The sequence below is a fragment of the Pan paniscus genome, chromosome 2 (assembly GCF_029289425.2).
Source record: "Pan paniscus chromosome 2, NHGRI_mPanPan1-v2.0_pri, whole genome shotgun sequence".
Taxonomy (NCBI): Eukaryota; Metazoa; Chordata; class Mammalia; order Primates; family Hominidae; genus Pan; species Pan paniscus.
In genome coordinates, this window is record NC_085926.1 from 16352679 (window position 1) to 16380105 (window position 27427).

Below are 27427 nucleotides of genomic sequence, written 5' to 3' on the forward strand. Positions count from 1 at the left end.
TCAAAGAGAAAACCTTCCTTCTGATGCCCTAGTTTTCCTAAGAGGGGAAGAAATTCCAAGTGGCCACCTGTGTATCCACTATCTCCAGCACCTCTCTACACACCTTCAACAACTAACCATCAGTTTCCTAGGGAGGAATGTAAAACTATGCATGGCCACAGATAGCATCTATGGGCACCAGAGGGGATGAAAGGAGCCACTGTTGCCACAACCCAAGATGGGCAATGTGGTGTCCCTGCAGGAAACAGGGAGCCAAAGTTTCCTCCCTGGCCTCCCCTGACACTGATAAGTCAGGCTGTAAACATCTGTCCCAAGTTGGCCCCAAGCATGTACCGCCACTGGTGTTTTATGATGCATCTGAAACCAGACCGTGACAACCCCTGGCTTTGGGGAACTTTGTAAGTACCCACGGAGGGCTTCCTTGTGTAGAGGGAGGTTACCCACCTTGCCACCAGGGCACAGAAGTAACCCTACATTAGTTGTATTAAAGACACGTATATTCGGCCGGGCACAGTGGCTCACGCCTGTAATCCCAGCACTTTGGGAGGCCAAGGAGGGTGGATCACGAGGTCAGGGAACCGAGACCATCCTGGCTAACACAGTGAAACCCCGTCTCTACTAAAAATACAAAAAAATTAGCCTGCGTGGTGGCGGGTGCCTGTAGTCCCAGCTACTCGGGAGGCTGAGGCAGGAGAATGGCATGAACCTGGGAGGTGGAGCTTGCAGTGAGCCAAGATTGCGCCACTGCACTCCAGCACTCCAGCCTGGGCAACAGAGCGAGACTCTGTCCAAAAAAAAAAAAAAAAAAGGCATGTATATTCTAGAACTGCACTGACCAAGTACACACTGACCAGTGACACTAGCCACTAGCCACATATAGTTATTTAAACTTAATGAAAGTTAAATGAATTTTAAAATTCAATTATTCAGATGCAGTATCCACATTTCAAGGGCTCAGTAGCCGCAGGCAGCTGGTGGCCGCCATACTGGACAACCCAGATACAGAACAAACACCTCCATCATCATGGGCACTTCTGTTGGACAGCCCTGCTCTGGATGTATTCTTAACAAGCCAATCACCTTTCTTGTGTCATTCATGCATTCAACAAATGGTTATGGACCACTACACTATACAACGCCTGCTGCTACTATGATAACGTGTCAATATTAGTCAATGATACTTAGATAGAGACTCGCATCCAAAATTAAGAGCTGTCTGTGCTGTACCATGTTCTAAGACTTTGGATGATTTAAAGTACATTCATTTAGAATTCAGAATGGTCTCTATTCTCCGGATGCTTGCTGGCATTTCAAGGATTGCAAACAATGTAGAATCCAAACTCTGTTCGTGACTCTGTTAATTCTTGAGAGAAAACAGCTCAACAACAACACACAGCGCTGTTGATGCCCCCTTCCAGGTTTTGCTGGGATTGACAAATTTGGTGTTATGTTTCACTTAGGAATCCTGCTGACTGGCAGTCCTCAGGATACGCACGTGCTGGCACGTTGGTCCCACTCCCCAAGTTGCCTCCGAGACTTGACACACCCTGGTGACTCAACTTGCCTTCTCGTTAACCTAAAGCCCTTTCTTTGTTTGACACATTTTCCCACTGTGGGCAGACTTTCTGCCTTAGGAGAGCTGACATCAATAGTGCTATCCCATGCAGCAAACCACTAGAGACAGCACATTACTGGGGAGGGGGTACTGGGTGCTGGGAGACCTGGGAACAGTGTGTGTCTCAGTGGAGCTTACAGAAACCAGGCTGTTCAATTTATTTCTCTGCTGTTAATTTCAAGGTGCTGCTACTGCTACTTCAAACTGTAATAGTGTCTACAAACAATTTGCACTTTGGAATGGCACAATCCCAGGGGGTAATTAACAAATCCAGGGAACAATCTTTTTAAAAGCCTTTAAAAGCAACAGAGACTGAGGCCACCTTCGATGAAACAGAATCACTCCACTTTCTCTGTCATTTCAGAAGATACCTGGCTGACTCGTAGAGAGGTGTTGAGAGCACAGGCCCTGGGCTTTATGGAAAGTTCCTCAAGATGTGTTAATTAGAAATAAAATGCAGCATGGTTATCGGCTGCAGAGCTTTCTGAATGAAGCAGACTCTGAAGAGGGACTAAGATTTCAAGAGTTAGAAGCAGAGTTCACAAAGGGCCACCCAAGGACTGTGAATTCCAAACATACCATTCACTATTCCAAGGTAGAAGACTGCGTTCACCAGCATGCCTCCTTTCCGGAAGTGGTCGCTCATGTGCTCTAACCAGTTGGCGTCCAAACCGCTCACTGTCTGGCCATTCTTGGAGACATGGAGAGGAATGGTGACAGGGTAGTATTGCCGGCACTTCTGATGGCTCTTCGGTTTGTTGAAAAGGGTGAAGATCTCCATTTCTGTTGGGATTTGTAAAGGGAGTGGAGAGAGAAGAGGTCAACTGATGATAAAAATCTGTTTCATCGGCTTAAGTGGAATCTCTCAGGAGCCTGAATAAATGATATGATGAATGCTGAAATCTCTGTGAGGCTGTATTGTTGCCAGATAATAAAGCCTCATTCCAAGTAGTAAGTTGAGGCTGGCTTAAAGTAACATGGACCTGAAGGGTTGGGCTTCTGATGGGGAACTTAGGTTTTTAATCTGGAATATAATGAATAGCTGTTATCTGCGATTAATACGCACAGCTAGGTGTTTGAGAAAAGAACATAGCAGATGGTTCTAGAAATTCATACAAAGATGTGTCTTAGAAATAAAAGCAGACATACTTGGGTGAGAATGGTCTTTGAAAAACTAAATGTACAGACACACATAAAAACAAAAATACTGCTCTAATTCCAGGAACCTTGTACACTCCTGAACTCACTATTTATAAACTGCAGTAGTGTTTCCTGGGGCTGAACCCATAATACTTAATCAAGTACATCAAAAATACATCATTGATATGTAAAAATAAATATGTTCCCATAAATGAGAGTTCCTGCCTGGAGTGGCAGGTCGGTCCAAACAGCCAAGAAGGCACAGGGGATGAGGCGCTGAGCTTTTGGTTCCTTCATTTATAGCACAGTTCTTCAGCAATCAATAATCACTGCCACCCAGCAGCTGAGCCGCAACTGCCTACGTGCAGCTGGGCGTGGGTTAGCAGTAGCAGCCTCCAGAAGCAAATACCTGGAATTTCAATCTAAGTCTGAGAGTCTATTTTTGTGCTCCTCATTTAGTCAAGCAATCAGTTGACCCAGCTTAAAAAGTCTTGCTTACACAGGCTAGTCAGGAATATGCTTTGGTTTCCAAAAATATCTTCTTAAATCATAAGAAAATCCCCACCCTTCTTTGAAACAAGAATTTAAAGGTCATAAACAATGGTTGACATTAGCAAGAAGGACAAAGCACATTCATGCTCCCTGCATGAGACACCTGGACCCACACTCTCTGATGCTGTTTCTCAGATTTCAGTATCTCACAATGTTTTGTGGTATCCAAGTACTAGTTGATTTTTTTAATTGACTCACTTTCCTTTATTTAAACAAACACATTTTTTTAGAAAAAGGAAACTTTGTTTCATGACTATGAAGGCAGTCCACTACCACTTGCCAAAAACAAGGGGTGATGATGAAGCACATTAACACCAAATATGTTCATCCATCTAACATCTAAAATTATCTCACATAGGTCACAAAGTCTTCTCACAGCCCCGCCTGAGCGAACACCAGCAGAGATCTCTAGGGACCAACGCTGGGCCATATTACTTTGTCATCAGCAATACCTGAATGAACAGCAGCCATTTCAGGCTTTCCATCCAATAGAACAATTAGGGAAGGAAGGTGCCCGTCTTTGGAAGTGGCCACCTGTATTTTAAACACCAATTCTAGCCTGTTCATCATCCCCACGCCAAGTTGCTTTTCTCAGCCCTCCTGCTTACTCAGGAAGCCATCTCCAGCCAGGAAGTACTTTCACACTAGAAATTAGGTCTTGGTGTATAGAACTGGCAGTCACTAGACTAGTTTGTGAGTTCAAAATACAAACTTTAGAAATGGAGCGACACAGAGGAGGTTCGTAATGGAGGGAATCCGGCCATAAATTGGGGCTGGGGTGGGCAGGAGGTGAACTAGATGATTGGGTGTTTTCCAGTCCTGGGCGTCAGGGGTTCAATTAAAAGCTGCAGCTACTGAGGGCAAGAGAATAAGCAAGGTTTTAGTGAGTTCTTGGGTTTATTTGGATTCCTTCGAAAGCAGACCCTGCAAGCTTTCCTGTGCAAGTAGTTTATTTGGGAAGTGATCCCAGGAAACAGAGGGAAGGAGTAGGAATGGGAAACAGGGAGGAGCTGGAGACGATGCCAGTGAATGAGTGCACTGAAGAGCATGTTACCACTGGGGCAGCCAGGGCTCAATCCCAACAAGGACCCTGAGACACTGTGTAAAACACACTTCAGATTCACCCACCAAGGGCAAGGAAGGCGGGACATTTATCCTCATAAATTGAAGGTCACTCCTGAATCATTAATTCCTCAGGGCCCATTCCCGAGAATGGCTGCAGGTAGAGAGGCTAAGGAAGCTGTGGGCTCGGCCAGAGCTGTCCACAGGTGACCCCAACATGGGCCATAGCACCACTCGCTACAGCCTGCTACAGTCAAGCACAAATGCAAATGAATTAAGAAGAAGAAGAAAAAAATCACAGCCTCTGTGTGGGAGAAGTAGGTGGGGAATTTGGAAGTGGCCAAAGTCCAAAACTACATGGTAACACTTGATCACACAGAAGGAACTCCCACTCAATGGCAAGACAGAAACATAACTTTCCCAAACGCGTAATGAACCAGAAAAAGGGGAAGGCCAAAGGAGAAGTGAGAATGCTGGGGGTGTAGCGGAGGAAGACAGAGACCCTCAGAAAAGGTAGACGGTGCTGACAGCTTTCCTGGCTTGATCCTCCCCAGGGGGCCAGACTGAAGCCAGAGACAGAAATAAATTTCTCAGGAAAAGGAAACAGTGTTGGAACGAAGAGCCTCCAAAGCATCAGCAGCAATGAAATATTGGGAGAAACCTGATTGCAGATGCGTAACCCTTGTACACTCCTCTGCCCCATCATCTCCTTGGCCCCAGTCCTTTCTCTACCCACATGGAAACCAGCCAAGAGAACTGTCCAAAAGTGATGTCCTTTGATGTTTTAATATTCTGATTCTCCAACACACATCCTCACGTGAGCAAGCACCAAAGATTCCAAAAAGAAGCCCCACGTTTGTTTAAATTTTCTCAGCTGCTCTGTGACTCTGCCATGACCCCAGCTGGAAGATTTTTCCAGACATGGGATGGTAAGTCCCAAAGGGATAGGGAAGGCATTGTTTTTGAGAATGTTCTGGGAGTGGCTGAAGGACTGTACTGGCAGAGCACCCAAGGAGCATTTGGACTGTCTTCTGGTCTCTCCCTTTCCCCCAACTTGTCTCATTTAGATCCCTCCTGTTACACATGTTCACTGTATTGACCTAAGCCAACCAGAGGAGAAAGTGAGGGCAGGTTAAGGGGGTGTGGGGCCCAAGGGTGGGGGTGGCTGAGTCCTGCCAGCCTTGGAGCCTGGTCCATTCAGGCCTTGCCAGGCTACTAGGGAGTGGGGAGGAAAGAGGCAGCTGTCCAGCCCTGAGGTCTGTACCTGGGCGTGGGGACTCTGGCACAGGATGGAAGGCTGCAGTTTGCCTGCAGGTGGGACCCCAGAGAGCCCAGGTCTTGAGGGTAAGCAGGGGACTGGCTGGGCCCTGCTGTCCCAGGAGACCTCTGGTCTGGAGAGAAGAAAGAGTTTAGAGCCTGGGTGAAAATCTGGGGCTCCAAGGGCTAGATGTGGGAGGAGGAGGCAGCTGGTCATTAGCTACATTGGAAGGGACAAGTGGGCATCACACTTGGCTGGGCAGTCCAAGCTGGGTGGGGACTGCAGGCTGCTGAGGTCATGGGCAGAAGGGACTAAGCAGAAAGGTTTGCACTGGGAAGGGAGGCAATGGGCACCGTGGTGGCGAGGCAGGGCAGGAGGGTAGAAGGGCCCCAGGCTGCTCCATCCAGATGCCTAAATCTGGGCAAGGCTGCTCAAGCTTCGCTAAGGCTTGGGTACTAATAGCAGGTACTAATAGTGAGGCCCGCTTGCCAGGGCAGCAGGAAAGGCAAAGTGCAGGGACCGCTGCTGCATGCACAACAATCCACGAGACTCCACCTGCAAGGATGACAGCAGCCACAGGCATGTGTCCCATATTTACAAGGGCCTTTCACCTTCACCATCTCATGTGACTCTCCCAAACTTGATGAGAGGGGGTGGCCCTGGTTCTGTGCCCAGAAGTGCTAAGTGGATCCCCCAGAAATCACAAGCCAGTAAGTGGCACAGCCAAGAGTCTTGCAAACCCCAAACCCTGGGCTCTTTCCCAAATCTAACAGGAGGCTAACTTCATCAGGACACAGAAGGCAGGGGCTGATGACCGTGGGTGGGAGCTCAATAGCTGTTTGTTAATGGACTGAGTAAAAGGCCAGAAAGATGGTGGCAGGTGGCAGATCTGGGAGGGGGCCGCATCATGGGGTCCAACTATCCCAAGGGAGTTGGGAGGGAAGGAGCCCTCACATCAGGAAAGCCCAACCCCCAGGTTTTGGCCATTCACAATGAGCTGGCAGCCAGGGAGGGCTACTGAATAAAATCCTCTCAGCCAGAAACATGATTGGCATCACATGCTTGGGTTTCTGGCTGACATTTCTAAGCATTTTAAGTGAGGAGTGCAGGGTAGGAAGGGCAGTGCTTGGAAGACTTATTATTTTGGTGACGGTGAGAATGATTAGAATTTTCGTGAACCTGTCTAGCCTCCTGGTTTCTCTGATGGAAGCTGTGGCAACGGAGACACTGAGGCTGTCCCTGCACAGGCTCAGGTGATCACGGCACAGCATGGACCTCCAACCAAAAGGAAATTCCCCCAGACCAGGAAATAAGTCAGCAAGCAGGAAGAGGAACCCACGGCGGGCCTCCCCAAGAACCTGCAGGGGCAAGGAGGTGTGACGGCTGCACCGAGCCCGCAGAGATGGGGAAGGACGACCTGCCCCTGCTTCCGCATGGAGAATCCACTGGAAAGTCCTGTCTGAGCAGGCATTGCCTAGATTCCTCTCCCCAAGGCCTCCTATAAAGGAAATAAATTAACTGAGGAGAAGGAGGGAAGAGGAGGGAGACTCCCTCTGGATTTTTTTTAATTGTCTTGCTGTGATTGCCTATTTAAGCCCACCTGGCAGAAGAGGAGTAAAAAACACTTCACCCTCCTTAGGGGGCTCTGAGAGAAGGCAAGCTGGGAGCTGAGCAGGCAGTGGGGAGGGGTGCCTGGGGGGGGCCGTGTGTGCCTGTGGGGGAGTGACGGTGAGTGGACTTCCTAGGAGAAAGATTAGGAGAGAGGCTGGGGGTCAGGTGAGGGTCACAACCAATAAGGACAGGGTCCCTGGACGTTCAGCCTTCAGGGAGGCCAAATACTCAAGCTGTGATAAAGAAATTTAACTGTATGGGGGTATAAAAGGTGACACTCCCTATTTGTAAAATGGATCTAGTAATAGCATCTTCTGCCATAAAGCTGTTGTGAGGAGTTACTGAGATGACACAAGAAGGACATAGAATAGGGCACTTGGAAGGTGACTGCCATCGTGACCACTGAAAGGCTTATATGTGAAATGATCCCTGTATGAAAAACCCAAAAGCTCATCCATTCCACCAAAGGAGGAAAAAGGGATAATAGTGAGCTGCCTAAATTTCAGAGATTCGCAGCCTGAGCAGAGAGATAAAGGGACTGCTTTATGTGTAGAGACAGGCAGTGTTTACCTGCCTAGGGAGACTGGGCTCGAAGGAGGCTTTAATCCCTCCTCCTGGCCTACCCGTGCAGAGCTGAAATCCTCATCCACTGGTGGGCTGACCACCTCCAGAAACACACGCATTCACCCATTCCTCCCCAGCAGGGTCTGTTTCTCCAGGAGAGAACAGGGACTTGGGTGATGGGATAGGGGCCAAGATGCTTTGGGTGTCAATTTTTCTGTGTTCAGCCATCAGGGGAGATTCTGGGTGAGGAAGGTGAGTGGCCACGGGGTAGCAAGAAGGTCCTGGGCACCTGCGGAAGTTCCTTGGACAAGTTTCCCCAGTGAATAATCCTCTCACAGGAGGCAGGAAGTCTGGAAGGAGTATCGGAGGAAGGTGGGCTCTGGAACACAGGAAGCATCTGAAAGCTACTGAGGAAACCTCAATAGTAACTGCCTCCTTTCTCAAAGCCAGGATTCCATGAGAGGTGGAGGTCGAGTGTCAGGACTACTGAGCCTGTACCCCAATAATAGCAGCTCATACTCATGAGTCAAACAGTGCCGAGTGCTTTAAATGTACAACTTTAACCTTTCCATGAGAAACTATCGTTCTATCCCCATTTCAAAGGGTGAGAAACTGAGGCATGGAAGGCAGGCCGGAATGTATACTCTAGATTCTTGAGCACCATGCTCCTCACCTCTCCGTCACTCCTGCCCTTTCTCCTGGGGGCCTCTGCCTGGCCTGACCCTCGCCCTCCCACAGTCCTGGACCGTACAGAAGGACTCCAACGAGGTCCATCTTCCTGCCCAGGATTCAGAGCACACACATCCAGCCCAGCCTCCATGAGAAGATGGAGGTTTCTGGACTAAGACCTGGGCGTTCATGAGGACAACACACTGGGCTTAAATGCATGCTCAGCTACTTCATGAGGGCAGCAGGCATGTGCCTCAAACAGCCAAAAATCACACAGATGAAGGGCTCTACTTCAGTGCATACTAAGAAGGCTCAATGCCTTCATTAAACAGTAGTCTTACTACATCACAGAACTGACGCAGCTCCAATATCTCCCTCTAAATCAACTTTGCAAATAAGCCCCTGGAATTAACCATCCCATAATTTTCTTCTCAAGAAGTTCTGATGTAACAAAAGAACCTGTTTCTTCTTGTTTTCCCTTCTGGAAGCACCACCTGTTCATTATCACTTGTAAGAGGCTAATTTCAAGAATTCATAAATAAATGGTAATAACAATATTAACCAGGGAGATCATCCAGAAAGGCCTAAACAGAAAGCCCTCCTAAGCCCTGGGGGTCTTCTGTTAGTTTTCATACTTGTTCTTACTTACATGGCTTATGTAAGTACCTTGCTCTCAGGAAATGACCGGATGCTAGATTTCCTGGAGAAAGGGGGAAATATGGATGGTTGATTTCCTGAAGAAAGTAGAGAAAAAGGAAATACAGAGAAACAGAGGGAAACTTTGCTCCCTGTAAATCTTATTAAGGGCCTCGGCAAATCTTGTTAGTCTATCACACAGGAAAGACCAAGCAGAGAGGCGTGAAGGGATGGTGGGTAAGTCCACCTGGGTTCATATGCCCGAACTGCCTATTTCCAGACTGGGCAACAAATTTCCTCTCTAAACCCCAGTTTGCTCAGCTGTAAAATGTCTTGCTTTAGGCAAGTATTTTAACAGGTGGTGTGTAGGTTTTCATTGGTGCCTGGCAGGCTGACACTTCCTGTGTGAAAACTGGATAATTCAAGGGCAATTTCGAGAGCACAGGAGATAAAAGAGCTCACAGTCTAGAATCCACTTCAAACGTGACATTTTGGAGCAAACTGCAAGTCAATTTCATGTGGTTCTGTACTCCCCAGAAGTCATAACTTCAGTAAGTAAACAGGTGGCACAGATAACTGCTTGATAAAGTTTCTCCTGTTTGATGGACTGCTGTCTCTACACTCTAAATTCCATTCCTTTTTCTCTGAGATACCATGGGGATTAATGAAAAGCTGTTAGCTGCTCTTTAAGTGGGTCAAAACTCCCATTGCTGACATACTTACTCCCTGAGAGTGGCTCTTCATGCACCTCCAAGGGGTCGCTCTCCGGTCCATCCAGTGTCTTGCTCACCCCCTGTGGGGAAAGTTCTCCACCATCTCCCTCTCCGGAGGGTGAGCTGGGCTGCTTGGCGAGGGGCACCTCCCCTCTGGGGCCTGAGCTGGGCTCTGGGCTTTGGTTTCTCCCAGCCGGAGCACTGCACACATCCCCAGTCCCCGGTTTCTCATTCTCCAGTGACGCGTGATCCCCACGTGCGTTTTTTGCATCTCTGGCGTCCTCGGTGCTGTTGGCAGTAGACACCGGAGCACTGCTGCCTGCCGAGTTCACAGAGGAATGGTACTGAGGTATAACACCAACGAATTTCAGGCCCTGGCTTGCAGCCTCCTGGATCTGTGAGGCAAACAAAAGGAAGGGAACCAAGTGAATGGAATGGTCTATCAGAGGGACACGTGCAGCGTGCAAAGCGCCTCCCCGAGGCCTGCGAGGCTATTTCAGGTGCACGAGAAGAATTCCAAGCTGGCAGGAGCCCCATGTCCTCAGGGGCACCTGCCCCCACACCCTAGTCTGAAGAAGACAGTTTTTTTATTTGTTTTAACTATATTGTCTGATGGAAAGATATAGCATTTGGCTTTGAAGAGTTGAAATCACTACTTTGAAACACTACATTAGTCCTTATTAACATTTTTTAAAGAGGCTGGAAAAAGTTCTAAACAAAGAGTTTGAAGGAGGAAGTTTGTTGTGTTAAGAGTTTGGGTTTTTTTGTCACTTTTTTTCGGATGAATCACTGACTTCCTGCCCATCAGGCTACTGTATAACTACAGCTTGTCTATATAACCATATACAAACAACAGATGGCGTATTATGGCCCAAAGAGCTTCCTTTTTGGACAATAGTTTTGGCAGAGAAGGACAGAGGTGGGAAAATCACCCCTGTGCCAAGGCTGTGGGCACATCCTCCCCGAGAGGTATCATCTGATGGACACCTTGCTCCCTGGTGCTCTCAGGCTTAGGGAAGGTCAAAGGAGCCCACAGATCATGCCCAGCCCACAGCTACAGACTGACTCTTGGCTCTCCAAGTCCTGGTCCACACCATCCAGCAGCGAGGTGATGGTTCCTTCTCACTCCCTGTACCAACGGGATGGGGGATGAACACCCACCTGCAGTACCGAGGTACTTGAACTCTCCCTCTCCCTAAAAAATAGCCCAAGGCAATTGGGTTGAATGTAAGTCCTAAGTTTGAAAGAAAAATTGAAAATAAATAACCTAATAAAATAAAGCAAGAGCCAGCCAAAGCCAGAAGGTAGGCTTTAGGGGACTTTCCAGGCAAGGATGCTTAAGTCATTTTACAAATAAATAAGGCAGTGCAGACCTCAGAGCTGTCTAAGTCTTAGTCACCAAGCCCTAAGCAGATGACCTCAGAAAATCTTGAGGCCTCTGCAATGATAATCTACCCTCATTTGAGAGTCAGTTTTGCCAGCATAGAGGTATTCTCTCTAAAGGAGAAGCTGCCCTGACAGCTCTCCTCAGAAGAACCACCCTGACATTAAATGGAAAGTCATTTTTGTTCCACACTGCACAACCTGGAAAACTGCAGTTGCAAACGTGCAGTCCGGTCTTTAAATCCTAGCCTGTGCTAGACATAAAATAAGAATAGTAGTAATTACTGTCTATTGTAGACCTACTATGTCTAGGCATTTTACATAAATTAAAACAACAAAACGTTTCATCCTTCAGTGACGCTGCATGGTATCATTGTCTCCATTTCAGATGAGGACACTGGAGCCCAGAGACATTAAAGTCATAAAACAAGCAGTGAGTAGCCAGAGTGCAAAACCAGGTCTGGCCTGGGCCAAAGTTCATTCTTTTAATCACAAGACTCAGTGGACACATGTCAAAGCATCAACTACATACATGTCTATGGGCATGTATGTGTCCACTCATACGCCCCGAGTTGGCTCAATTCACTCTTCAAAAGTTAAAAAAACAAAACACAAAAACATCTTAAAGCCATCCATTCCATTCTGAAAATTTTTTCCCTCATTAATCTATGATATCCACCTATGTTAAAAATTATTCTATAAAGCTCCTAAAAGAAGGCACAGCAACACAAATTTTAAAAGAAAATAGCAGGGAAATAATTATACCAAAGAACTTTGGAGGCTGAGGAAAGCCACTGCATGCAAAGCATACTTCTGAGCTTTCTGGCAACATATGCCAAAAGAGAAAGGCAATGGGTTTTACAGCCCTCAAATGAAATGAGGAGACACCTGCACTAGCTTCTGCTACTACTCTCTTACTGCAGAGGAAACAGCTATGACTTCTGAAGCATTTCAATAACTGCTTCCATGGAGGGCTCAACCATAGGCCAGTCTCAACTAGAGTCACGGAAATAGCATGAAGTTTAAAGGCTTTTGGAAAGGCCCGATGTGGAGCCCCAGATATGTGACTCACCATCTTGAGGAACCAGAGTAGATTATATAAACTTTCTGTGCCTCAGTTTTCTCATGTATAAAATGAGTGAAAACACACTTATTTTGCAGTTGCGCTGAAACTTAGTTTAGACATTACATATGGCAAGTGCGCCAAAGGATGGGGCAGAAAGACGGTATCTCTAACCTCTCTCCTTATCAGTCCTGGGCTTCTGCGGCCCTGCAGAGACTGCTGTCATCTAGAGTGAAGAGGCGAGGACTCCAGACACAGGGCATTATCCTAGCCCTCCCCTTCCTCACTGGGACTGGAGGAATTGGAGAGGCTTGGACACAGACACCTGCTCTTCTCCCACAACAAACCGGACAACCATATTCCTTTGCCATCTTGCAGGCAAATTTATCCTCTAGGCCAGGGGTTCTCAAAGTGTGGGCCCCAGACCAGAGCATCAGTATCCCCTGGGAACCTGTTGGAAATGCAAATTCTCAGGCCCCACCACAGACCTACTGAGTCAGAAACTCTGAGGGGGGATCTAGCAATCTGTGTCTTAACAAGTCCTCCGAGTGATTCCAGTGCAGCCTGATGTTTGAGAATCACTGCTCTAGAATACACATTTCATGAGGGCTGGGGTAGTTTGCACTGCTGCATCCCCAGTAATAGAATGATGTCTGACATATAGCAGGTCCTCAATAAATATCTGTTGAATGAATGAATATATTAAATAATGGATGAATATGTATGCCTTCTATCCTGAAATGAGCTCCTTGAAGGTAGGGATGGAGACATTAACTTTTCAGCTGTAGAATCCAACAAATAGTTAATAAGCCCCTACACTGGTCCAGGCCAACACGGTGCTTAGGTACCAGGAATGTAAAATAGGATCCCCAACCCACAAGAAGATTTGACCAATTATTGCGAACAGAGTTTAAAAATAATTACACTATCATGGAACAATTAATGCTTGTAATGACATATAAAAAGTCGAGATTCTAAACTTCATACACTTTATTATGACAACTATGTAATACACATACATAAACTATGCATAAAAACAGTCACCAAAATGAAAACAGCACTGTATTTGGGGAGTGGGGCTATAAGTGATTTTTTTCTATTACTGTGTAATTTTCAAAATTTACTTAAGGGGCATGGATGTTACTTTTAGAATTGAAAAAGTAAATACTGTAAAAATTCCTCATAGAGGATAATATAGTAATGGATGTGAAGGCATAGACATGACAGTGACAATGGTGATTATTTCTGCCTGAAGGGGAGGTTGAGAAAAGTTTCTCCGAGTAGATCAGGGATGTAACAAATGACGTGGTGTAACACAAAAGGAAGAATAAGAAATGTGGCAGAACTGGAGCATGCATGCCTCACCTTAAAGCATTCAAATCCAATTTTTTTTTTCCAAAATGCTATGCTAGACAAAACCTATTTGGGACCTACTCTGCAGAAGGCTTTGAAGGATGAATAAGAGTCCAGCAGATATGTAAAGGAAAAGGAGAGGGCAATCCATGTAAAGGCAAGGAAGGATCATGATGGGCAAAAGCGTGACAGTATGCAACAGCCTGGTGTGTTGAGGAAATTTCTAGAAATATTTCTGGAACATGACATGAGAAACCAAGAGGAGCTCAGAAATGAGGCTTGACTAGACATGACAAGGACCAGATCACATATGGCCTTGGATCCATGCCCGCAAAAGCTCTCAGTTCACCCTGCAGGCCAGCATATCCGACTCTCCCACCACAGTCATAACCTCAAGAGCAGAGGAGAGTGGGAGTCTGAGGGAAAACTGCAAGATTTCTTCGAATGCTCATCTTTTACCTTCAACTTCAGCACAAATTTTGTATCTTATACCATAGTGCTACCTAGGATCCAAACTTCAAAAAGATGTCAAAGTTAAATGCTGCCCTTATCCTATGCGTTCCAGGGAAATTCACACCCCCAAGAAAAGGAAGCATATTTGTAGCTCTGCTTATTTCCTTCAAATAGATTCCTGGAAGTGGAATTAATGAATGAAGGGATATTAACTTTTCAGAGGCTTGGCAGAGGCTGCCAAATTGTTTACCAAAAAGGGTGCGTAGTCCTTTTTAACTAGACGACCACATTTAGATTTTATGAAGATCAATATTTGGCTAGATCTAGGGGCCACGACTCTTACAGTTCTGTCTTACCCTAGTATAGACACTTTCCTCTTTTTCAGAAAGTCATTTGACTGTGTACTTATGGCTAAAATAAATCCTGCTTCTCATTCTTGCATTTATAACCTTTACTGAGCCAGTCTCACATTCATCATGGTGGTGGGCATGTGATGTATTCATCAGGGTTCATCCCTGGCTGCCAGCTCTCCTCCACTCTACACTCCCCTTGGTGACTTCCTCCACTCACATGGGTTTAGCTACAAATCAGATGTTCATTATTCCTAAGTGTGAACCCCTAGCCCTGGCTTTCCTTGCAAGTTCAGACCTACACAGAAGACGATCACAGCTGACGGGTCCACTGTTGATCAGGTCTCACCAGCTGGAATCACAGTATCTTCTTCCCTGTTTCTAATCCTGTATATCTGTTCACCACACCCTACCACATTTATCCCCCAGTGTTTCTGGAATTACTTCCTCCTTCTCCATAAAGTGACCATCCAAGCTCATTTTACTTCAAGCCCTCATCATCTGTTGCTGGACATCACCATGACCTCAGGCTATGCCAGGGTCTTCATGAGCATGGAACCAAATCAACATGGAAGAACAGGTCATGAGGAGCCAGGTCACCTCAGCCATGGAGCTCCCCACAGACTCCCACGCATGCCCACAACATCTCTAACAACAGCAATTACAGGAAACAGCAACTATTAACATTGCACAGCTCTTCTACCAAGAACTTTCACATGCATTCCCTTAGGCCTCAAAATCATACCTTACAGAAGAGAAAACTGCTTAAGACATTCTGTGACTGGTCAAACCTCACAGAACTACCCAAAGCCATGCCTGGCTTTCACTCTGAGTATCCTAAGCCCAATCTGATGCCTCTTCAACGATACCACTCTTTCCACTTCAGATAATCTGACCTGTGCCAAGATGCCCAGGTGGATGCCTGTTTATACTGATATACACCCTCACCCACCTTATTCTTATTTCTGCTGCCTGTAAGAACCCACCTGCCCCAAATACTTAAAGGAGTAACAATTTCTGGTTTAGGCACTGAAAATTAAACATGGCTGTTTTGACTAATCCACAACTTCACTCAGTTGCTCTATAATAAGTAAGGACATGCTCCACTGTAACTATAATCAGGAATCATGATGTGAAAAATATTTTTTAAAAAAATTTAGTTATATAAAAAGTCACAACTCATTGTAAAAAAAATCTTTGGTTATATATTTGAGGAATTATTTTTATTAAAAATAACAATATGACATTAGATTTCTAGGATGGATTGTCTGTTTCTACGTCCAAAATGAATACCATGTTGCTAATGATAAGTGCGATATATACTCTATGTGCATGCGAATATACGTATTTGTGATTTAGAGTATGTGTATCAATCGGGGTGAGAAATCAGAAAGAAGTGAGACACAGGTTGGATTTCGTAAAAATGAAGGCTATATGGAACATAGGAAAAGGAAGAGAAAAGCCTCCTGCTCACAGGTCAATAGGGATTGGAGTGTCCACAGCCTGTAGTAGATAGCATGGGTAAAGAGTCAGAGACACTTCCAAGACTGTTTTGTCTGACTCTAAGGAGGATGGTGTCACAGTTAATTTTATGTCCACTTGACTGAACTATGGTGACCAATTGTTTGGTAAAACACTAGTCTAGATGTTGCTGTAAAGGTATTTTTTAAATGTGTGATTAACATTTACTATCAGTTGACTTTCGGTAAAGTGGATTCCTCCATTATTAGGTGGGTCTCATCTAATCAGGTGAAGGCTTTAAGAGCAAAGACTGAGATTTCCCAGAGGAAAAAGAATTCTGCCTCTGGACTGCAACACAGAAATTCTCCCTGGGTTTTCCCCCCTTCAAACTCAAAGACTGCAACACCAGTCCTTACCTGAATGTCCAGTCTGCTGGACTGCCCTGCAGATGTCAGACTTGTTGGCCCCCACAATCACATGAGCCAGTTCCTTAAAATAATCAATTTTCTCTCTTCCCACCAGGAGGTAGGGGAAAATAAGATAGCACAGGGCAAGTTGATGGAGGTCTCTAAATCTAAACCTGACTAGGCATGAAATAAAAGTTGGGTACAGGCTCCCAAATGACAGTGAGCCCCAAACAGAAACAAGACAACTAGGACTTCATCTGGTATCGATTCCAGGTCCTACGTGAGAGGCTGAAGTGTGGCAGGGAGGCTTTCAGCCATCACTGTTGCCCAGGTAAAGGAAATTTCCCCCATTGTGTTTTGAGGAGAGCTGCTACACACCAGGTAAGGGAGGTTGTATCTATAACTGATGGATTTATTTTCTACAAGTTACATAATAAACTTAATGAAATGCCTGTAACTAACGAGCTAATTAATGCTGGGAATCAGAAACCTACTGCTAAAAAAATAGAGAGCTGTGCTGTCCAATAGGTAGCCACTAGCCACATGTGGCTATTTAAATTTAAATTAATTCAAATAAAATAAAATTTAAATATTCCTCTCCTTAGTCACATGAGTCACATTTCAAGCACCCACCAGCCACTTGTGGCTAGTGATGACCCCATGGACAGTGCAGGTGTAGAACATATCCATCATCATAGAAAGTTCTATTGGGTAGCTCTGCTATAGAGCATAATAAATCACATAAAATACTGAATAATAGAGTTTTTGACAGTGATTTCTGAGGCATATAATATGGGGTAAATCCAAGACTCACATCCACATACTTATATACCCTAGATCAGACCACTGCCCACTCCGGCCCTCCCTCATAACTCACACGCCCCCGATCTGTGACAACATAGCACAGCACACGCAGGGAGCCCACAGCAGAGGCGTGCCCTAGGTGTCAAGAACAGGTACAAAAATGCCATTCTGGGTTGCAGTTACACGTGAGTCTTTACAGTGAATATTTTATCACACACACACAACCCTTCCCATCTTGTCACCTACACTCTTGTACAGCTTTCTGAAAAGAGAGGCTCAAAAATAACACGGGTTTGAGCTCACATCTGAAGCCGCCTTTAGTTTTGACATGTTAACACTTAGCTGCAGAAATTGGAAGCTTTGCCAGGCGCTGCTGGATGTTTAGCTCCGTTTTAGGGCCACAAGGAAAGATCATGTAAACTTTCTGCTGTTGTGGTTTTCTCTTTTAGCAACTGAGAGATCTTAGAATCTGCCCTTGGACAAAGAGTTTGAAGGCTTAAAGCTTTGGACCTGGCTCTGTTACTCAGTAGTTATATTATTGGTCAAATCAGTTGATTTATTTTAGCTTCAGTTTCTTAATCTATAAAATGAAGATACTAATATTCATTTATTCATTCCATAACTACTTACTGAATACCAATTGGAATCACCAAGCAACCCCCAGCCATTCCATTGCACAGAGTAGTTTGTCATAGTAGATGCATGCCCTGACCAGGAGGGCACAGTCAAAGAGTCAACATGCTGGAGTAGTCAGGAGTCACCTCTGGCAGATTTTCCTTGGCCCAGAACATCCCAATCTTCCTCAGTGTATGCCCATCAGCAGAATTCAACATATGTGTGGTTGTCTGCATTCAGAACAGGATTCTGGAGCAAAGACGACCTTGGCCCATGAGAACTGCCATCATCCAAGTAGGACCACTGAGGAAAAGAACTGGCAGGAGAATCTGCTGCCCCCTCCAAGGCTGCAAGACCCCCAGGCTTCCATTAAATGCTGCTGCACACCCACAAGGAAATTGATCAATCAAACTTCAAAACGTTATGTTAGCAAAGCATTTAAAGAGACTTTCGTCATAGTCCTGTGGGAGTCAAAGAATGCATGCCAGCCTTCCCAGTCTGTTAGTTCTGTGGCTGTCAAAATCCATTATTGGTAGCCATGGATTTAACCTTACCCACAGGTAAAATCTGTGCATACAGAAATGATTTGGGAGAAGGATTCCTATGAGAAGCAGGGCTAGCAAAAGTGAAGAGGCAAGAAAGCCTCAGAAGTTATGCAGGGAAGAGCAAATGTTCAGCGTGCTTGAGCTGAAAATCTGTAATCACAATTTACCGAGAGCTTACTGTATGCCCAACACTGTTTTAAAGGCTGTACGTGGATTAACTCATTTAATCCTTATAATAATAACAATAGGTATTATTTTTCATCCCTGTCTTACAGATTAGAGAACTGAGGCACAGAGATATTGGGCAACTTCCCCAAGGTCAGACAACTAGTAAAGGGCAAGTAGGATTCAAACCTAGGCAGCTGGCTCCAGAGCCCATGTTGCTACCTGTTACGCTGCTCAGTGCTGTATTTGCAATGTTCCTACACTCTAAGCTGTACCGGGAAATACCAGGGCTAGATTGCAGAGTCTTGCATCTTTAGAGTCTGGACTTTTTATTCTGAAGGCAATGAGATGCCATCATGACTTCTGAGCAAAGTGACATGATCAGGCCTGTCCTAAGGAAAAGAAATCTGCCCACAGGATGTGGTATGGATCGAGGTGGGGGTTGGTAACAGAGCGAGGAGACAGGAGGCAAGGGACATGGCTGGGGCCCGGAAGTAACTGCAGAGCTCATGGGAAAGGTCATGAGAGCCTACACTTGCTATGGGAAAGGATGTGAGAAGTCCACGGGAGACAAAAAGTAGAGGCAGCAGTCTGTAACACACCATGGGATGCTGATTTGTCAAACAACTGAAGCAAAAAGTAAAATAATATTTATGCTTAGATGACAGGCATGAACTGGGATTGTCTGAACAAGCTGGGACATATGGTCATCTGGTTCAATGTGACCAGCAGTGAAGACCCAGAAAGCTGCTTTAAGAGGCACACAGATGAGTGTTCCTTCTCCTCCTTCCCTGTCCATCACATGACCCACTGCTTCCATCATCACTCTCCTGCTATTATATCCTTGGCTTTCTCTGTCTGACACATCCCACAAATGTCGCATCCATCCAGTCCACCCAGGGCCACAAGGAGGAGGGCTCAAGGTCTCCCGCCAAGGCTGAGGCCACACGGCCACCCTGCAGTGGCTCCCTTCCTCCCTGATCAGCTGTCTTGTGCTTCCCCAGGGCTTTCTCCCCTCTGCTGGGCCCCACCCTCTCCCCACTTTCCCACCACCTCCAGAGATGACTTAAAGACAAAATCGAGGTCAGAAGCTGAGAAGCCCATCCCCATGTCCTCTTCTGGCCCTCCACTCTTTGTCCCCAGCGTCAGTGGGACCCGGTTAAGGCAAAACCCAGGCCATGGAGCTCATGTTTTCTGGCACCCTGGAAGACCCAGCTCTACTTAGGACCACTTCTATCTTCTATATCCTCAATTTTTTTTTCTCTCTCTCTCTCTCTACTGGCTCCTTCCACTCAGCATACAACTAAATTCAAGTTATCTTTTTTTAAAAGAAGAAAAAAGAGGAAAGAATCCAACCAACAATAGAAGAAAGTAAGCCTCGTCCACCCACCCCTGCCTCACCGACTCCACCTCCACTCACTCTCTAGCTTCTGTACTGCCTCCTCACGGGCAGCTCCCCACAGCCCTCCTGTCACCTCCATGATGCCAAATCCCACAGGCTTTTTAGCCCTCACCACCCCATCCTCTCTGGTAGTTCATGCATTCCCTCCTCCTGGAGATGCTCTTCCCTGGCCTCACCACCACCTTTCTGCTGGTTTTCTTCCTGCATGCTGGCCTGTATATAGCCCTCACAGCAGCCAGGCTGGTATCTGAAAGATGTGAGCCAGTTAAGGCTGCTCGTTTTAACTCTCCAACGATGTCCCATTTAGAATAAGATTCCCAACCCTTGCCCTGCCCCTCAAATGGGTCTTGCCCGCCTCTCAGGCCACATCCCAAACTCCTGACACCTTCACAAGTCTTTGTCATTGTTTCCCCCCTACCCCAAGATTTGTTCCCATCAGAGGGCCTCAGCACTTTGCAGATCCCTCTGTTTGGGGTGCTGTTCCCCCCTCCATCTCCCTACAACTGGTTTTCCTAGCTGGATGAGAGCTCTATGAGGACAGGCAGTTTGTCTCTTTTGCCTCCTGCTTTGTCCTCAGCATCTGAAACTGTTCCTGGTACACAGTAAGTATTCCTTGGGCATTTATTAAAGGAATGAATAGGTATGAGATTAAATTTGCAGTATCTGAGGTTACCCCCAAGTGGAAACATCTATGAGTCTACAATTTCAGGAAATATCCATCTGGGACCAATAATGTTTTAAAAATATATTCATTTGAGATTCAGAAAACTTGCACATCATTTGCTACTCCTGTCATCTTAATAGTGAAGAAAACTGAGGCCTAGAGACATTAAGGGGGTTGCAGGTCCAGAGACATGTCTCAAGAAAGCATTGCTGTTAAAATGTGCAGTTCTTGGGTTTTCAGTCCATCTCTTAAGAAACCAAGTCAATCTTCCCCTCAGGAAAAAGAAGTAGCAATAAGCAATTTGTTAATATCACTACTTCTTATCAAGGTAAAAAATGCCTCATAATCAGGCATACCCATGGGCCTTGTTTCACAAAGGCACTAAGATGAGGCAATGTAGGTCCCAAAAAACAAAAAGACAGTTTTTTGGAGTTGCTGAGGTTGACAACCCTAGTTTTATACTTTGGTAATATCAGTGACCTTGGAATTACAAGCTTGGGGTTAAGAACTCAAGGGTTCATTAAGACTCCCTGGAACATTCTGGAAAACCAGCTTTAGAGTCTTCATTGAACTCAAATCTCAGCACCACAGTTAAATGAGTGAGTCAAAAGAACGTAAGTTTACAGAATTTAACCAGGAGCAGATGTTTCTCTTCACACCACACTGCTTTAACATCCAGTATTCGTGACCTTTTTTTTCCCCCACCATCCTCTGATTTACATAGGCTTCCAAAGCATTAATGAAACACACTTTAACAAAATGTTGAGATGGTGCCATTGGGCATTGCTATCCTAGTTTTAACCCTTGGTTAAAAAATACTTTGTGATTCCCACGACTCCAGACCAACAAAAATATAACAGGGTCCTAATGACATTTGAAACTCCCATGGTAAACAAGGCAGTTAAACTAAGTACTTGGGGATGGTTTTCATTACAGTGTGCTAAAAAAAATGAATGTTTTATTGTTCTTTTATAAATACCCTGGAGAACCCTGGGATGGTTTTTCTGGAAGATGGAAATGATTTGAGAGAGTTTCAGAGCACATGAAGATATGTGATCCCTTTGAGTAACAAATAGGAGATGGGTTTTTTTGGGGGGGAGGGAAGGAACAGCTTTGCATTAACAACTACTGAGAATTATACATTTAAAGATTATCTTCAATGTCCAATAACCCTTATATTCAATACTGAATTTATTTCCACTTCTCGCCTTCATTTTTATTTGTTACGTATTCTCAAAGTTCTCTCCTAGTAGAAGAATGAACCAGAAATGAACATAAGCATGTCGGAATTCATGTATGTGGCAGACTGTATTTTCCAAAGATGGCCACAACAATATCTCTCATTCCACATGGTCTGCTGGAACCTTGTCACTCCTCCATCAAGAGCTGGAACCCATGTCCCCTGTACTTCAACCACTATGGGTCCTTATGACAGCCTCAACCAATGAGTAGGTGAAAAGGACCCTTACGTGACCTCCAAGGTATAATCATCAGAATTCCATGAACTTCCACCTTCTTCTCTTGGGACGCTTGCTCTTAGAACCTAGCTGCCATGTTTTGAGGAAGCCTTAAGCAGTCTGTGGAGAGGCCTATAGCCAACACCAACTTGCCAGCCATATGAGTGTGCCATCTTGAAAGTAGATCCCCCAGCTACCACCAAACAGCCCAGTTGATACCATGTGAAATGGAGATTAGCTGCCTCTGCCAAGTACTGCCCAAGTTGCAGATTTGTGAGCAAAATAAATGACTGCTATTGTTTAAAGCCAATGTTTTGGGGTGGTTTGTTACACAGCAATAGACATCTTTTAAAATACAGTGATCGTCACTAATCCATACCCATAGGAAATACCAGACTGCAATGATTTTGTAAAGTGTAAAATCTAAATCCTTTATAAAAGATGCAGTTAGCAGCACACTCAAATATACAGAAATGTAAACAAGGATAACACAAAAGCCCCGAAGGAGTGAGCCTTCAGAGATCTGCTTTAATAAAGAGGTAAGAGCAATTTGTAATTAGCCTCTCAGTTTGTGATGGTGCATCCAAACTGCTGGAACAAGCAGGTACCCTTGAGGTAAATAAACACTGCCCCTGCAGCGTGGCTTACATTATTAATTGGTTTAGCAAACCTGTAGGCAAACTTAGGCTTAGTTCTTGTTTATCACAAGTTACAAATGTACAGAGCATGAATTAATGATGATGCTTTACTATTCAAAAGCAATAAAGAATGATGCCCACATTCCCAGGCCCCATCAGAGTCAGAAAGGGTCACAGAGACTCCTGTGCTTGAAACTTAAAAAATATATCCATCTGTGTTATTCTTAAGGCATCATAACGAGAAGCTGTCATTGCCCTCTGGGGAGTGTCTTAGAAGTTAGTCAGAGTAGACACTGCATCTCATTCAAACTGGGAAGTCATTGGAAACAAAATTTCTACACCAACTGAATGATGAATAGTTCATCAAAAAACTAACTTTATTTCCACCAGGAATATATTTAAACATTTTCTTTTAAAATTTTTCCATCTCTTCAGGTGTTTTCCATCTAATTTCTACTCCCTGTACCCTCCATATGACAACCTTTTTCTCTCTGAAGAATCTTTCTAACAGCTCCTTTGACTGCTTTTGCTTTTGCCCAATAACATCCCTACCACCCCATCAACACCACCACTATCACCTTTACCAAGACCATCACTGGTACCCCAATGAATAACACCTCCATCACCCTCATCCCTAACATCTACACTACGAATCGCCCCCCAGCTACCTTTTCAAAACTAGGAATGCTGCTATCAGGCTAACAGAATGAAGACGTAGATTGGGAAGTAATTAATTAGATGGGAAACTTCAGTTTAATTCTATTTTCTCATTATTTCATATGCTAAATTTATAATAATGAATTATTAAAATACTTGACTCTTTTGTCCAACTTACATATCCTGGGTTACTTGTATAGAATACAGTACCACCCCTATAATGGTAATATGCCCTTTTTCTCATTCTTTTAAACACATAAGAAGTCAAAAGTGATCCCACAAATGAATCATTTAAAGTTTAGATTTTTCTCACAACAGATTTTTTCCACTGGAGTGTCAGAAGGCAATGTTGATTTTTAACCTTAAAAGGAAAACAAACTTTGTAAAAATAATAGCCCTTATACTGAGCTCCAATTACAGTTGTTAGTTAAGTAGGAGGACAAAAATAGTTACCAATCAATCAGCAAACACTGCCATACTGGATGAAGAGCAGAGGGAATACTAAGACATACCCAGAAAAATTCACAAAATGAGGGTATATGGCACCGAAACGCAGCACACCACTATCATAAACCTGAACTAATCAAATAAGGCTCTTTGATAATGAAGGGGAAGTCATTTAAAAGCTGGACTGACCATAGACTCACAGAATATCAGAGCCACAGGCAATCCTAGAGATTATCATTCTAGTGCAAAGGTTTTTTTTTTTTTTTTTTTTTTTTTTTTTTACGGGGAAGAAAGCTAAGAATTTCAGAAAGTGAAACAGCCCACCTAAATGGCTGCCTAAGTTATTAGGTAGTAGGTTTCTTTCACTGGAATCAGGAGAGAATTCTGGAATTGGGTTTAAAGTTCCAGATTTCTTGAGGAGGCAAGTCAGTTTCAATAATTGTGTATCTCATCTCCAAGTGCTTTCTCCCTCCCCGCAGTGTCCTCTAGCCATCTTCAGCCCTGCTGACTCCAATCCTAATGGGACCTGGCTCTTTGAGTGGGAATTCTCCCAAAGGCAGAAAAGGGGAAAACCTTATGTGGGCTGTAATTCTGTCACACTGATTCTCAAAACCCTCAGAAAAGATTTTACATAATCACAAGCAATTAAAATGAAACCTTCCAGTGTCAGGGGAAGATACAGCAGGCAGCCTAACTGCCTGCCAGGATACACTCCATTTCTCAGACAAGACACCCCACCCTCACATGCCATGAGGTTAGTTCAAATTCCCACACTCATTATCTGTGCTGGATCCCAGACAGGAGGTGTCACCGAGGGGGGATGTTCAGCACTTCTGAACACACAGATGGGAAAGTTCAACCTGTGCTGTAAACCAGTCAGCTGCCCCATGTGTTCACTGACGGTGCATAATTGACACTCAAAACATGTTCCAGCTCATAAAAAGTTTACATATATAAATATATATTACATATATATAAAAGTATATATTACATATATATAAAAGTATATATTACTTATACATACATAAAAGTTATATGTGTATATATGTACACACACACACACACACATATATATATATATATAAAATAAATAAAAGTCTGGAAATTTTCCTGGTGATAACAGCAAATTCCATATTTGTAAATGAGTCTGCTGGGACGTATGAAGCATTAACAGGTGATATCCAACCCTCGCAAGTCACTTCCAGGGAGGGTTTTTCAACAAGTCCCAACCATGCCAAATACTGAAAAAAGCTACTTGGAGTTGCAAAAAAAGAAAACGTGTGAGTCTCCTAACCCTCTGTACTTTATCTTCATTGCATCACTGTTCAAAGCATCTGTTCCCATACAATTCTGAGGCCCTGCAAGCCTTGGAAACACACAGGCTCTTGCTCTTTCATTCTATAAACATTCACTGAGCACATGCTAAATGACCTATTCTGAGCTCAGCATCAAACAAACAAACAAAAAAAGACAAGAAACAATACACACAATAAGTAAAAACAGTAACGTGTCTTAAGAGGTGGCAAGAACTTTAGGTAAAAGGAAAATAGAGGAGACAAAGGGAGTCCAAAATACTAGGGTAGGGAGTGGCAGGAGGCAAGCTGCTCTTTTAAAGATGGGTGGGAAGGTAGGTGCACTGAGGTAACCTGGAACGAAGATTTGAAGGAGGTGAAGGAATCAGCCAAGCAGATATCTAGGGATAGATGCACCATAGACATTATGTTCACTGCCAAGAGTGGGACCAATATTCACTAACTACAGCATAAAACTCCAATGCACATAAGCCAGAAAGTGAAATACACCACTTATAAACACTCATACACTATACAGCCTGGATATAACCTAGTGATCTCCTGGATTTTACCCCCTAAAATGTTATTTCTCAAAAATGAGGGAATTGCTCTGACATTTACATACGTTCAAGATCTCTCACAATATAAGGACTCTCTCAGTTACTTTATTTTGAACAGCAAGATGCTTATTGGGGAAAACATATTCAAAGCTACTTTGGGACATTTATTGAAATAAGCTGATGGACTTTTTTTTTTAATTTTTTTTTTTTTTTTCAGATGGAGTCTTGCTTTCTCACCCAGGCTGTAGTGCAGTGGCGCGGTCTTGGCTTACTGCCAGCTCCACCTCCTGGGTTCACTCCATTCTCCTGCCTCAGCCTCCCAAGTAGGTGGGACTACAGGTGCCCGCCACCATACCCGGCTAATTTTTTTGTATTTTTAGTATAGACGGGGTTTCACCGTGTTAGCCAGGATCATCTCGATCTCCTGACCTCGTAATCTGCCTGCCTCAGCCTCCCAAAGTGCTGGGATTACAGGTGTGAGCCACCGCACCTGGCCAGACTTTTTTTTAAGGAGGAAAATAAATCTAAGAAAAATTTAAAATAATTCCTACAACATGGAAAACAATTTGGGGTGCTATAGTAGGCAATCTTCTTAAAGATGGCTTTAAAAAAAGCAATGCAGGGCTGGGCATCGTGGCTCATACCTGTAATCCCAGTACTTTGGGAGGCCGGGATGGGAGGATCACTTGAGGCCAGAAAAGGCATTTGAGACCAGCCTGGGTAACATAGCATGACCCCATCTCTATAAAAAAAATCTTAAAAAAATTAGCTGGGTGTGGTGGTGCACACCCATAATCCTAGCTGCTTGGGAGGCTGAGCAGGGAGGATGGCTTGAGCTCAGGGTTTGAAGCTGTAGTGAGCTATGACTGCACCACTGCACTCTAGCTTGGGCAACACAGTGAGACCCTGTCCCTTAAAAACAAACAAACAAAAAACAAAGCAATGCAGGAATTCTACACACAAATGAACACCAATGAACCACTGTGACATAAATGAATCTCACAGACACAGTGCTGAGCAAAAGACACCATTTATACAAACAGGCGAAGCCACCCTTTGGTGTTAGAAGTTAGAGAGGCTTCCCTCGGAAGCGGAGTGGGGAATTGTGGGCGTGGCTACAGGAAGGGTTCAGGCTGTTGCTCCTGCTCTATTAATATTTCTTGAGTGTTGGTTACTCAGGTGTGTTCATTTTGTGCTAACTCATTGAGCTGTACACTTATGATTTATGCACTCTCCTGTATTGATGTTATCTTCAATAAACAGAGGTGTTTTCTATTTTTTTAAGAGCAATGTGAAGTGTTTCCATTATGGAGATTTCTTATTGACATATGAGCTGGACAAGAAAAATCAACTCTCCTAATGTTATGTGACTGAGCACTTATGACTCAGGACAGAATTTCCAGAGATAGCATCATTTATGAATTTTTAAAGTGCTGAATCCCAAACAATTTGGAAGAAAGTAAATAGGATGAGCTTGAAACTGTGTTAGATGGCCCTGAAAATCATGCTGGTGATGATAAAGGCAACCAAGTGCAATAATACATGAAAAAAATAGTACAGAAATAAAATTGTTCCATGAGATATAAACACAGGAAAAGCACCATTTCCAAGTTTATACAATTTATATAATTTAAAATATGCATGTGCAATTAATATTATAAGCAGAAATTATTTCAAATATATTCCTCAAATGTTATATGCCAAAGTTGGCCCCAAACTTTTTAAATGTTTTTCATGGGAAAAATAGGAGATTGTCTTTTAGATCTTGGCATATATGCCTTATATTGCTCTGTGCTCTGCCTCCCCTTATGACTGAGAAGACTCAATCACAAATGCTTTGTATCAACTTAGAAATTATGAAAAACTGAAAATTGTTTAAATAAATGAATTC

General features: G+C 44.3%; 1 protein-coding gene across 5 annotated transcripts in view; it reads right to left on the reverse strand.

Annotated features, from left to right (window-relative positions):
- Positions 1 to 27427, reverse strand: part of RFTN1 (raftlin, lipid raft linker 1) — a 199673-nt gene that overhangs the window by 51429 nt on the left and 120817 nt on the right. For all 5 annotated transcript variants that reach the window (XM_003826192.6, XM_008951666.4, XM_055109532.1 and 2 more), the window contains 2 exons: positions 9831 to 10215; positions 2195 to 2398 (listed from right to left, as the gene is read on the reverse strand). In XM_003826192.6, coding sequence (XP_003826240.1) covers positions 2195 to 2398; positions 9831 to 10215 — 589 coding nt within the window. The remainder of the gene's footprint in view (positions 1 to 2194; positions 2399 to 9830; positions 10216 to 27427) is intronic.